At 34.5% G+C, this 14,037-nt stretch overlaps 1 protein-coding gene and 1 non-coding gene across 9 annotated transcripts in view; one reads left to right on the plus strand and one right to left on the minus strand.

Moving 5' to 3' along the window:
- Nucleotides 1–14,037, minus strand: part of RPGR (retinitis pigmentosa GTPase regulator) — a 63,097-nt gene that overhangs the window by 41,378 nt on the left and 7,682 nt on the right. For all 8 annotated transcript variants that reach the window (XM_053580542.1, XM_053580539.1, XM_053580536.1 and 5 more), the window contains 4 exons: nucleotides 12,752–12,910; nucleotides 10,670–10,819; nucleotides 5,655–5,813; nucleotides 2,215–2,370 (listed from right to left, as the gene is read on the minus strand). In XM_053580542.1, coding sequence (XP_053436517.1) covers nucleotides 2,215–2,370; nucleotides 5,655–5,813; nucleotides 10,670–10,819; nucleotides 12,752–12,910 — 624 coding nt within the window. The remainder of the gene's footprint in view (nucleotides 1–2,214; nucleotides 2,371–5,654; nucleotides 5,814–10,669; nucleotides 10,820–12,751; nucleotides 12,911–14,037) is intronic.
- On the plus strand, nucleotides 2,583–2,689 carry LOC128578670 (U6 spliceosomal RNA). The gene has a single exon (XR_008377810.1). It is a non-coding gene; the product is annotated as a U6 spliceosomal RNA (small nuclear RNA).

A 14,037-nucleotide genomic window follows, 5' to 3' on the forward strand; every position in this document is an offset into this window, starting at 1 on the left:
TCCACAATGCCCATGGCCTCTGTGGTCCTGCACATCAGGCATATTATATACATTGGTGGTTTCTGAAGTTGAAGCTCTGTCGGCAAGGCACTGTATGAAGCAGCAGCAATACAGCATGAGATCTTGTAACACATAACATGTTCTCAAGAGGAAAAATGTTTATATCCTGACTCGCTACATCCCAATAGATTCTATTTTCTTTTTTACTGAGGTTCTTGATAGATCACTTTTTCAATCTTAGCACTACTAATAATTCTTGGTCATGTGGGTCTGTCCTGTGCATTGCAGGCTGTTTAACAGTATCTCTAGCCTCTGGCCACTAAATGCCAGTAGAACGACCCCCCCATGCAGATGTGACAATCGAAAATGTCTCCAGACATCATCACTAGTAAAGAACTACTGGCTTAGATCAATCCAACTGTCTCTTACTAATTTCACTCCTGGGCTACAGAGTGCTGCCAAAGGAAATGCCATAAGCGGACCACGCTAATAGTGATAGTTCCTACACCAATATCTGGCTCATGACCATGATGAATTATCTTGCTGCTTCTCTCCAGTTAATCCTTTTACCCACTGCCATAGCAGCTATTCTGAACCTTTGCTCCCCTACAGCCCCCTTCTTTCATACCCTCAATCTCAGGTAGGGTGAAAGGAAATGAGAAGTAGAGAGGGATTTCTCTCTTAATATGGGGATTAGGGAAGGGTTTCAAAGTAAAACCTAAAGGATGAGTAGGGTTTAGCTTTAAGAAGAAGGGAACAAAGAATCTTCTAGGCAGATCCAGCAGTAAATAGAAAAGCTCTGAATCAAGAGTAAGCATGACTCAGGCAAGAAGCTGAAAGGCAATCAATTGCCCTAAAACAGAAAGAAGAGAGTGGTATGAGTCTAAAGAGGTAGGAAGAAACCACACCACAGAGCATCTTATTCAGATTAAGAATTTTAAACTCTATTTTAAGGAAAGAAAGAAACTAAATGAATGGCTTGAAGCTGGGAAATGACTGTATCACATGTGGAGACTTCTGGTTTAAGATAGCAAAGTGACTACATACGAAGCAAATTCAAGAGAACTGACTAAAAATGATTTTAAATAATAATAGTTCAGTAAGGTGTCAGGTTGAAAATCACTAATTTAAAAACAAATTCCCTATAAATAAGTGATAGCCAGTGTTTAGAATCTTTAGACTTATAATTTTCAGTATTAGGTATCTATTTGCTCTATAAAAACTTCATTGCCTTTATCCTTTTCTCCTCTTTTTTTTAATCCTGATTTTTTTCATCCAAAATGCTTTTTGAGGCTTGCCTTTTTAATTTGATTGTATTTTGCCTGAAAAAAATAAGCTCTGATCCAAGCTGCCTGATTGTACTTCCAACTTCAGAGGGCTTTTTAAAATATGATCCACTGGCCATAATGTGGAATTCGCAAAAACTTACAGATAACTCAACTATATACTTCTCATTAGTCATGGAGGAAAAAAATTCTGTTAACACTTGTCCCCTGGGGAGGACTGGTGAGCAAAAAGGCAAACAAAGTTAATGTTCGATTACTTGTGCTATAACTCTTTTCATCAGTAGTAAAGATACTACAAAAAATTAACTAAATAATCCAATTATATATTAGATGATACAAATAAAGCAGTGTATATTAACATCAATGGAAATTTAGAGTTGATGAGAAATGACTCTAAGGACAGAGAAACTGAGATTAGGATTCCACAAATGAAGAATACATATCAACAATTCTTACAGGATGATAAATGAATAAATGCTTCTTTACATTCTACATAATGCTAATTCATGCTACATTAACAAAAGCATCAATACTTGATAATCAGCAGGTTGCCCTCTCTGAAAGGTTTTTTGGAGAATAAACAGTAATGCATTTGCTAACTTCTAGTTTCCCTAACCAGATACCACTAGATCAGTGGTTCTCAACCTTCCTAATGCCATAACCCTTTAATACAGTTCCTCATGTTGTGGTGACCCCCAACCATAAAATTATTTTCATTGCTAGAGTAAGTATTCCTGAAAACGCCTCCTGGTGGCAAAAAAGTAAGAATTTACTTAGCCTGGATGTAGCTCTGTCAGATTAAACAGGAAAAATGTTTAAAAATGATTTTTTCTTGTGGCATTTTTTCCTCTGGTTTGAAAAAAGTTAAGAACATTCAAACTGATACAACTCAGTTCTATAAACATGTAACAAAAATTCTAATTCATACCTGATATCAGAGCTGTATGATTTTCTCCACAGGAAATATAAATTATTTTCTCATCCATAATATGCTCAAGGACCTTGGGTTCTGAAGTTTCAAAAATAAAAGTGCCAAGACCCAGTTGACCAAACTGTCCCAGCCCAAAGGCATACACAGCTTTCTCTGAAAGGAAAGGGGCAAATACAGGAAAAACAGTGCATAAAAGCAGACACTGTCATCATCATATCTACAAAGATTGTGACATTCAACCTTTCATAATGATTAAGTAACTCTGAAAAAATACCCATATAAAATACTTAATATTTAAGTATAAATTTTCAATGATAAAAGTAGAGAAAAATGAAAAGGCACACAACTACAAAAATTATAGCATGGTGCTCGCTTCGGCAGCACATATACTAAAATTGGAACGATACAGAGAAGATTAGTATGGCCCCTGCACAAGGATGACATGCAAATTCGTGAAGCATTCCATATTAAAAAAAAATTATAGCATGTAGTTGGTTTTATATTTTATACATAATCATAAAAGGAATCGCTGTAAGTAAGCCAAGGTATGATATGAGATGCGTAAGTTGGGGGACTACCTGAAACATTCTTATAGTTATCGTCTCAGTCCAATAAGCATCAATTTTCATTAAGCTAATTCCCTTTACTGCCTCAAACAAAAGAAAATAGTATTTCCTTCAGAAAAACTTTCTTGAATAGATTATTCTTAATAATCTATTTTATAAAATACAACTTCAGATAATTGTCTTGAGAATGAAATCTTATAGCAGATATGCTAGATTTATTCATAAGTAAAGCTCCTACATCAGGACTATCTCATACATAATAAAGCTCTCACAGGTCCCTGGAGGAATGTGAAAAGTGCTAAGCAAAGTAGTGAATTTTCTATACAGGTAAGTTTATACTATTTAAGGAGGTATCCTTCACTATACAATTAAGAACTGTTTATTTTTTGTTTTGAAAATGTCCCTTATCTTATGATAGTGAAGACGATCATTTTTTCAATGCCCATATGTAAGCAGATCAGTAAGTGGCAACTATCTGTTGATTCTCACCAATTTGTAATTCAAATTTTAAATTCTTCTTTGGAGTAAAACAAGCTCTTCACTGTTCGCAAGACTACTTATAAATTACAAAACTCATCTCTCTCTGTTTTTCCCTGTATTACCAAGTTTTACTCCTGTATTCCCCCATTCAACTTGGCTGCCACAATCAGATAGACAGGAAGTATAAGGATACTTTTTCTCACATTTATAGTGGAAATCTTAGCAGACAGCAACTGCTCCAGGTGTGTCAAATAGATACATCACATAATTTAAAACAAACAAACTTTACTTATCTGTAAGATCCCAAAGTCTGCAAAAATTTGAAGAGAGCTATCAATTTCTAAGAACAGGATTTTGAACCTCAAAACAAAATCCACAGAAATCTATAATAGTGCAAAAAAAAGAAACACACTGAAGTATATTTTTGTTTCAAGTATAATTAAAAGTGTCATGAAGGGCAGCGCCTGTGGCTCAAAGGAGTAGGGCGCCAGACCCATATGCGGGAGGTGGCAGGTTCAAACCCAGCCCTGGCCAAAAACTGCAAAAAAAAAAAAAAAAAGGTGTCATGAATTATCTTCTTGTTCACTTTATATGAAAATTTTTATAATGTATAATTGAATGACATTATTATTGTTATTATTATATAATCAACACGTGTCCAGGATAACCTTGAATAAATAGAAACTATAATTTTACACAAGCTAGAGAAATGCATAACATAAAGATAAGTTGCATTTTTGCCTACAGAATGAATTTTCAGATAATATATGAAGTTTAAATTCCAAGTTTAATTTCTAGAGTACATCTTTTTAAAATTACATGAAAATTCATTTCATCAGCAAGAATTCAGAAAAATCTTAAACCTCAGAATAATTTTAAAATTTAGAGTAGAGGTTATGAAAAAAAATTATTTCTAACTTTGAAAAGATTCCATCTGGAAAATGTAATTCTGGGAAACCAAAGCTTAAATTAATAAGCATGACGGAGACTAGAACAGGAAGTTGAGGAAAAGCAGTATCAGGAAGGGAAATCTAAAGATAAAATACCGTTCACTAACCTTATAACATTAAGAACTGGATATTACTCAAAACATTTTTTGTTTCATGAAACATTTTTGTTTCATTTTTTGGCAAATGCACACATCCATATATTCATTACCACAAGCAAGATATAGACTATTTCCATCACCCCAAATGATTCCCTACTCCTGTTTTAAGTCAATCCTCACTCCCACCCCATGCCCCAGGCATCCAGTGATTTGCTTTCTGATACTTGAATTCAATTTATCTTTCCTTGAATTTCATAAAAATGGAGTCCTACAATATGTCTGGCTTCAAATATCTTCTAGAACACTTAACTTTGGGTAACCGAAGATTAAGTTTCTAACCGAGTTAGAAACTGTTAATTTCTTTTTGAGCAAAAAATCATAATTCACTATCTAACTGCATTACCTCTATACTACTCAACTAAAAAAAATCCAGTGCTAAACAAATTTGGAAGTATCAACTTAATAAGCTTATTATCAAGAAGTGAACATTCCAATATAGAGTTTAGAATCTGAGAAATGACACATCATACCAAACATGAAATTCAGAAGACAAAAGTGACACTACTATTAAGGTTCTTTTTTTATTATCTGTAATTTATAACCATTATCAGTTCTTAATGAATTAGAACATAAAACCACAAAGAAATTCTCACGTTATACATTGTGACTATCACAAAGAAAAGAATTATCAAGGACATGTGGAAAATAGCATGAACAGGGAGCTTCTCCAAAAATACTATTTCAGAAAAAGCATTAATTTTAGATAAATAGACTGTGTGTGTATACATATATATGAGGAAAACAGTTTTCCCTTGATAATGAGCTAAAAGCAATGAAACATGCTGCTATTAAAGGTATTAAGGTCATGAAAATGTCAACTAAATTAGCAAAAAACAATTCAAGATTCTTTTCTACTTAAAAAAAAAATCTTTTATGGTCCAGAAATATATATGTATCTAAACTGCAGGAATAAAAGGTAGGGATCTTAAGAAAGAGAGATGCAAGGTTAACTTACATGAGGTATCTAAAAGAGTCAAACTCATAAAAGCTAAGAATGGTGAGTGCCAGGGGCTGAGGGAAAAAGGGGAAAGGGGAAAAGAGAGGGAAGAGAGTTGATGTACAAGGGGCACAGAGTTTCAGTTATACAAGCTAAGTTTTGTAGATCTGCTGGACAACATTGTACCTATATATAACAATACTATGGTATAAAAATACTTAAAATCTATCAAGAAGGTAGATCTTACGTAAGTGTTCTTACCACAATAAAAAAAAAAATGAACGTTGAAAATTTCATTAGCTATCATAGAAAGCAAGGGATAGAGCAGCAGGCTCCATGCATATACCTGTGAGAACCAAGGTGTGCCCTCCACCACAAGCTACTTGGATCACTTTCTCAGGAATTGCAGACACCAGCTGGGGTGTTTTGTGATTGGTCAGCAGCTGATTGGGAAGACCTAATTTCCCAGACTCAGATTCTCCAAATGTGTACAGTTCACCATCCACTATTGAAGGAAAATTATAGTCATCAATGATGACATAAATATGAACAAAATCCTAGTCTTTTTTTCATTTTCTCACACCCAGTGAAAAATTTGGACAATGACAACTTAATAAATTTGTCCTTTCTTAAGATATCTTTACTATATGGTAAGGAAATAAAGCTAAGATTTTCTTTTCCCCTTAATTATTCTAACCAAATAACCTCTAACAAAAAATTCATGACCATCATTACTAATAAACAACTAGAAAATCATTTTAGCTTTTTCACAAAACATAGTGAAGACCATCTTACATCTTCAACTTACTTTTAATAAAGCAAAATGATTAGGTATTAAGCTCCCATAACGACACAGATTTTGTCTTACTCCATATGGTATCCCCTAAACCTAGCAGAATGTCTAGAACAGTGGTTCTCAACCTTCCTAATTGCCAGGTTGTTACAAATTGAAAAAAGGTGTTGCAACCCACTGGTTGAGAACCGCTGGTCTAGAACAAATACTTATTGAATAAATCAATGAATGATTACTTTCAGTGAAACTTGTTTTAGAAAACTCACTTATGTGTGAAGTATGTTAAGTAAATCTTAACACAGCAGATTTTACCCATTTACATGAAACTTCCTCCAGAATGACTCTTTTTATCACAGAGCACTTAAGAGCTTGTCCCTACTGACTCTACTGATTTGCTTCTTTATTACATTTATCACACTGTGACTATGAACTTCTTGAAAGCAGGAACTCTCTTACTCATTTCCATGAAATTAACTGAGTTGTATAAAGCAGAAATTTAAAAACTTATGTTAATACACAATCTAAGCTAAAGAATAACAGAATATATCACCATTAGTGTGAGGAAAGAGATAACATAGCAGGTCTAATTATGATACTTCCAAATTCAAAAAAATACTTTTCAAGTATAAACTCTGTAGACTGTTACAAAAGATCTTCCATATTAGGTCCCCAGACTCCTACACTAGTCATATTGCTATCTACTCCCATGGCAGTGATTCCATTTTGAGTCAGATCTTCCCTTGAAGATTTGATGACAGCTCTATAAAAAAAAAATGCATACACAAAATTTAGCAGATTATTTCAGGCATTCAGATTCCTTTAGAATCTATGATCCTTATGTAGGAACCCTTGCTCTAACCTCAGAACAAACTCAGCTGTGCAATAATCTCCGAACACACAATTAACTTTTCTGTCTCTAATACCTCTGCACATGTTTTTTTCACTGCCTGAATTGTCTTTCCCTCACCTCTACTCTTACTTTTCCATCTTTCATAGTTAATCTTAAATACCACACTTTCTCTGAAATATGTCCATGTGCCCCTAACCAGAAATAATCATTTCTTTGATCACACAGAAGACTCTCTATTCAAACGTCCTGTTACTGATTGTGGTCTGTTTTAAAGTTATTGGTATAGCATAATGGTTAAATGTATGGGCTACAAAGCCAAACTGCCTTGTTTCATCTGGGTTCTGCCACTTATCCACTGAGTCATAGTGAGCAAGTTACTCAATTGCTGTGCCTGTAAAACATGGATACAAGTGCCTATGTCATAGGGTTGTTTCAGAAGAACAAATGAATACATTCAAAGTTATTCAGAGTACAATATTAGTGCCCAATCATTATCAATTGCTACCACATCCTCCTCCTCCTCGTGTGCATGTAGAGAAATTGTGTGCCAGTAAAAGTCATCCAGACCCTTAGAGTCTGATGATTGGGGGTGAATTCTGGTTCTGCAATTCAGTTGTACCATCACCTTGGATAAGCAATATTCTAACCTGCCTCCATATCTGAAATCAGAGATACCATCACCTCTCTCACAGAGTTGTTGTGAAATTAAATGAAATATATCTGTATTTGAGAATGCTTTGTATATGGAAACGTTATACATCCTGTAGTTAGCTGGTAGACTGTAAACACCAGAAGAGTAACTACTATGTTGAAATCAACTTGATATTATAAAAAACATCCATTAGAAACAGAAACATCCATTCCTGCCCAATTTCCAACTCCAGCTCATTTACTTTTATGCTATATTATACTGTACCTACTTCACTCTTACTGTATGAATCATTGGTTGAAATGCTCAGAAAGACACAAAATAAAGAATATTTTAAAACTCTATATATTTTACTTCTAATATTTAAAAATTAAATATTTGGGGTGGCTCAGTGGGTAAGGCGCAGGCCCCATATACCGAGGATGGCAGGTTCAAACCCGCCCTGGTGAAACTGCAACAAAAAAATAGCCAGGCGTTGTGGCGGGTGTCTTGAGGCAAGAGAATCACCTACACTCGGGAGTTGGAGGTTGCTGTGAGTTGTGTGACGCCACAGCATTCTACCAAGGCTAATAGAGTAAGACTCTGTCTCTACAAAAAATAAAATAAAGTAAAATAAAATAAAAATTTAATATTTTGTATAATTTATAATGTGAATTTGAATTGAGAATATGAATTCTTAACATGAGCATGCAAACACACAAGTAGATTAAAAACTGTAGGAAGTATTGAAGATAACTATCTCAGTAATATGCTGTACATTTTTATTAAAAATTAAACTGTTCTTCTGTTCTTTTTGGTCTCCAAACTTTATATACAAAGAGAAAAAGATAACAACAGTCCTTTTTTTGTTGTTGTTGAGACAGAGCCTCAAGCTGTCACCCTGGGTAGAGTGCTGTGACATCATGGCTCACAGCAACCTCTAACTCCTGGGTTTAAGCGATTCTCTTGCCTCAGCCTCCCAAGTAGCTGGGACTACAGGTGCCCACCACAACACCCGGCTATTTTTTGGTTGTAGCTGTCATTGTTGTTTGGCAGGCCCGGGCTGGATTTGAACCTGCTAGCTCTGTATGTGGCTGGCGCCTTAGCCACTTGAGCAACAGGCACCCAGTCCATTTTTTTTTTTTTTTTGAGCCAGAGTCTCACTATGTTGCCCTTGGTAGAGTGCCGTGGCGTCACATCTCACAGCAACCTCAAACTCTTGGGCTTACGCAATTCTCTTGCCTCAGCCTTCCAAGTAGCTGGAACTACAGGCGCCCACCTCAACACCCAGCTATTTTTTATTGTTGTTGTTGCATTTGTCACTGTTGTTTAGCTGACCTGGGCTGAGTTCAAACCCACCACCCTCGGTGTATGTGACTGGCTCCATAACCAGTGTGCCAGCCAACAGTCCTTTTCTATATAATATTTTTATCTGTCAGAAAATATATTAAGTAAAACCCCTAAGGCTTGAATTATTTCTAAAACTTAAAAAAAAGTTGCTTTAAATAATTAGTAATGAAATAATGGCTAGTATGAAAATTACTAAGAAGACACTATCATTCAATACAAAAGAATATCAGCAAAATGCTTAGTATAAAAGTTCATTGTATGAATGAACCTGTTAATATACTTAAAAAATACAATTTTAAATGGATGAATTGTAAGGCATGTGAATTATATCTCAATAAAGCTGTTTTAGTTTTTTTTTTTTAAAAAAAAAAAGCATAAAAACAAAAACAAAAAAACACCTATGGGTTAAAATGAACAATTTCACTGGTTCCTCTAGTGGCTAAAGCAGAGTTTATTAATAAAATTGATTCTGGAAGCTTTCTTAAAGCCTAAATATAAGGTAATACTTTTGTTTGGGAGTTTTGTTTGATTTATTTCCTATTTGTGTTTTTTTCTTTTTTTGTTTGTTTCATAAACAATGTGAGTATAGATTATACTAACTCCAGGAGCCATAAAGTTACCAATAAGTTGGTAGCTGGTATTGCCCCAAAGAATGTAATTACTTGATTATTCATTCACTGTCTTACTCATTCAACAACACTTACTGATAAGCAGCTTGTTCAAGACACCAGGGATACAATGGTGAACAATTTGAATAAAATCAGGATTGCCCTGGTTATCATGCTACTATCAATTCAGTGGTAACTCTGGGGAACACTGGGGTGGGTCAATTGGTACCTTCTAATACTGAATCTTTGGTGCATGAAATGAAGAGTAAATGTATAAAACAAACATTGAAAGGTGTCTATGAGGGTGCACAAAACTATTTTCTCTAGGGGTTTCTACTGTTAAAAAAACATACTTCTCCTGTTATTATCAGTGTAAACATAGACTATAATAGAGTCTAACATTTCAGATACTTTAATGAAGGTAGTAATAAGGTTGCCAATGGCCCAAGAGAGAAATTGGGGATGTGGAGAAAAGTCCCATCAAAGAGAATCATACCATATTGAGGTCTCTTCCTTTTTCATCTAGTCTTCATCCTGGCTCCCAAAACACAAGCTTACAACTCACTTATTAAAACAATAAAAGAAATCATCAGGACAACAAGAATAGAGTAGGTCAACGTAGAGAGGCAAGTGAGTCCAAAGGAAAGTAGCAGCTAGGTGTATTTTTAATTCCAAAAGGATCTAAGACATTTAAAAACCAAAGTTTAGAAGAATCTCTAACCTATCAATTTTGTTTTTCTATCCTGTTTCCCCGACAGTGTCTTATTTTAACGTGTGCTCCCAAAGATGCACTAGGTCTTATTTTCAGGGGACATCTTATCTTTCCTGTAAGTAGGTCTTATTTTCGGAGGATGTCTTATTTTCGAGGAAACAGGCTATTAGACCTAATATTCGCTTAAAAAGTTAACATGTCAGAAAGAGTTTGAAATTACAAACTCTCACCATAGAAATGTAGAAATACTATGACCTAAAATAAGCCAAAACCATTTCATTACATGGACAACCATGGCATTAGTTCTATGTAACTATAGAATGTTATATTACTTTATTATTAATTTACTAATAACATAGAAAGGGAAGATAATAAAATAGAAATGGAAGGTAATAAAATGGATCCAAAATGTTATCTTACTTGTTACAAAAGCTGAATGGTAATATCCACAAGAGATCCAGGAGACAGGTTTTCCAATGGTCACTTGATGAGGGACACATACATTAGTTATATCTTCTAAACCAATTTGCCCTTCAGAATTGTCACCCCACATAAAAAGTTGTCCATCCTCTAAAAATAAAACACAAGGAGGAGAAAAGTTTTGAAAAGGTAGCAAGCTAGGCTCTCAAGCTATTTTAGCTTCCAACACACCACTTTTTTTTAATTTACAAAAATTATGTGTCTTGAAGAAAAGCACTATTTTTTTTTTTTTTTGAGATGGAGTTTCACTGCGTCACCCTTGGTAGAGTGCCTGGTATCATAGCTCACAGCAACCTCCAACCCTTGGGCTTAAGTTGATTCTCTTGCCTCAGCCTCACAAGTAGTTGGGACTGTACAGGCACCCACCACAATGCCTGGCTATTTCTTGTTGCAGTTGTCATTGTTGTTTAGCTGGCCTGGGCTAGGTTCGAACCCGCCAACCTTGGTGTATGTGCCTGGCGCCAGAACCACTGTGCTAGGGGCACTAAGCCAGAAAAGTACTACTAAGACATTTATACCAGTTAGCTACTTAGAATTTCAATTTCTATTATGAAATGCTTCTATAATGATAAAGAACAGAGAATAGCCTAATTGTAAATGATATTAGTCATACTCATACTTTTATCTCAATAGCAAAGACAGAATGCCCTTTCCTATAATTGTATTTTTTCATTCCAACATTTCTAAACACAAATATTTTTCTCCTTCCAACCAGTCTACCCCACTGAACTAAGCAACAACATCAGTCACATTAGACATCTCCAGGTGAAAAGGGCCTAGAAGACCCTGCTCTTGAGAGCATTGTGGAAATCATGTTTTAAAAAAAAGGAAAAGAAATATATTTCTCTGATTTCTTTTTCTTACAATTTACACCTGAAAACAAAGAATCGCACTTCAGAGAATGAGGGTATAACAGCATGTATAGCATCTCAAAAATAGGATAATTTATGTTATTTGTGATAAGAGTTTTGATGTCAGACAAAAAAGTCTAGGAAAAATATTTTAGAAAGGAATCATCAAGATTTATTTGCTTACTTTTTTTTTTGAGACATTGTCTCACTCTGCTGCCCTGGGTAACATGGCATGGTGACACAGCTCACAGCAACCTCAAATTCTTGGGCTTAAGAAATCCTCTTACCTCAGCCTTCTGTAGTAACTTGCACTATAGGCACATGCCACAACACCCAGCTAATTTTCCTACTTTCAGTAGAGAAGGGGTCTCACTCTTGGTCAGGCTGGTCTTAAACTAATAAGCTTAGCCAATCCACCTACCTTGTCCTCCCAGAGTGCTGAGATTATAGGCATAAACCACACTGTGCCTGGCTTGTATCTTTTAATTAATTTAATTTTTTTATCTTTGAAGTGGTTTAATAAGGCAAATAAAATTATACTTGAAAAATAAGCACTGAAAGAAGGACGTCAATATAACTATATGGTATACAATATTTAAAAAAATGGAGCTTCAGATATGACTTTGACTTTCCTGACAGTCACACCACCACCAGAGGTTATAGTCTCCCACTTCAGACAAAGTAGGTGACCAGGAGCTTCAGTGCGCTTGGTCTGCTTCAACCTATTCTTGGCTTTAAAGTTTTAAGAAATTTCCCACATAGGCTTTTGAAAGGGAAAGCAAAGAAATACAATGATTGCTACAAACCATGTTTTAACAACATAAGCTGCAACACATTTCTATGGATATCTCTAATAGTAAGTTCAGTTAAAGCTGCAAGTATAACTTTTAGAGCACACAATGAAAATTATAAGAATATCTAAAGGAGTACATAGACAGCACAGCTTAGAATTTATTTACCAATTACTTCAAAATTTACTTTTACACCTAATTCTAAATAAGCATAAAATTGCAACATACGTAAAGATTTAAAGTTTATTTTAAATGTCTTCTGAAAGCTCATAACAAATGAAAGAAAATTAAACAGCAGTGCTGTCCTGGTTTACTGAGTTGGTATGTCTTGGTCTGAAGGAAAGGGATCTGTCCCAGACTGAAATGGAAACAAGTCTCACCGGTTAGCGCAGCTGAAGTATTAGATCCAGCAGAAAGCTGCTTAATCTTATACTGGGATGTAAAAAAGCTTATCAGATGAAAAGTGTCTCTCTCATCAGTGTCACCAAGTCCCAACTGCCCTTCATTATTTCCTCCAGTTGCATATACGTTGCCGCCTTCTACACACAGAAAAGAAAATATTAATACATGATAGTCACCCCCTTTATGAACAGGTCAATATGTACCAGCTATTACCTCTGTTAACAATGAAGAAAGTTGAAAGCTATCATTATCCTATTTTTTGGTGCACAACTTCATTTCATTGTCAAAAATAAAACAGAACAATCAAGGCCATATATTTTTGTGAGATTTTAGAAACCATTCTGGAGTTTAACAAGCAATTCAAATGCACAGAATCTATATATTTTCTTGCTAATACCATACTTTATTAATTCAGAGTAAAAATGAGGAAAGTAACTTCCAAATTAGTTTAAAAATCAAAACTATTTTAAAAGATGTGGTTCATTAATTTTAACTTCTATGCCCATTAAATCTAAGATAGCACATATAACAATAGTATAAATAAATAAAATGAGGCAAATCCAATAATAATAATATCAGAAACATGATAATTCTATGTTGTATAATTATTTTGACTTTCTCTGTAAATAGGAGAGGAGTATAGCACTGTGTTTAGGAAGAAAGATTCCAGAGCCAGACTGCCTAGGTGCAAATTCTGGCTTGCCATTACTAGCTGGGGACCCTGAGAAAGCTGTACTTAACCTCTCTCTGTGCCTCGTTTTCCTCATCTATAACTGGGGATAATAGTACCTACTTCATAAACATTAAATTAGATGATATAAAATTCTTAGAATATTCGGCACATTGTAAATTATATATAAATGTTAATTACACTCTGAATAAAAAGTACATCATGCTTATATCACAAACACTTCTAATAAGCTCTAAATTAATGAAGACTTTTAACAGACATATATTAAATTAGTTATATATATTATAATACATATAAAGTTAAAACCTTGCTAAATTATAGGGATAAATCAGGGAAAAATCGGTGTAAAGGAGTAAAAATTTAAAATTAGATTTCTTAATTAGGAAAAAATAAAACCTAATTGAGGAAACAAGACTAGATTTCAAAAGGAAGATACTACAAGGTCACATGGAATTGGACTGTACAATTTAACACATATGGAACAAACCAGAGTTAGTGAAATGCTAAAATAAGTCAGAAAACTAGATGAGTAAAAAGTGGGATTGTCATAAAACGTTTCATGGAAGAAGTAAG

This window comes from Nycticebus coucang, chromosome X, assembly GCF_027406575.1.
Source record: "Nycticebus coucang isolate mNycCou1 chromosome X, mNycCou1.pri, whole genome shotgun sequence".
NCBI lineage: Eukaryota > Metazoa > Chordata > Mammalia > Primates > Lorisidae > Nycticebus > Nycticebus coucang.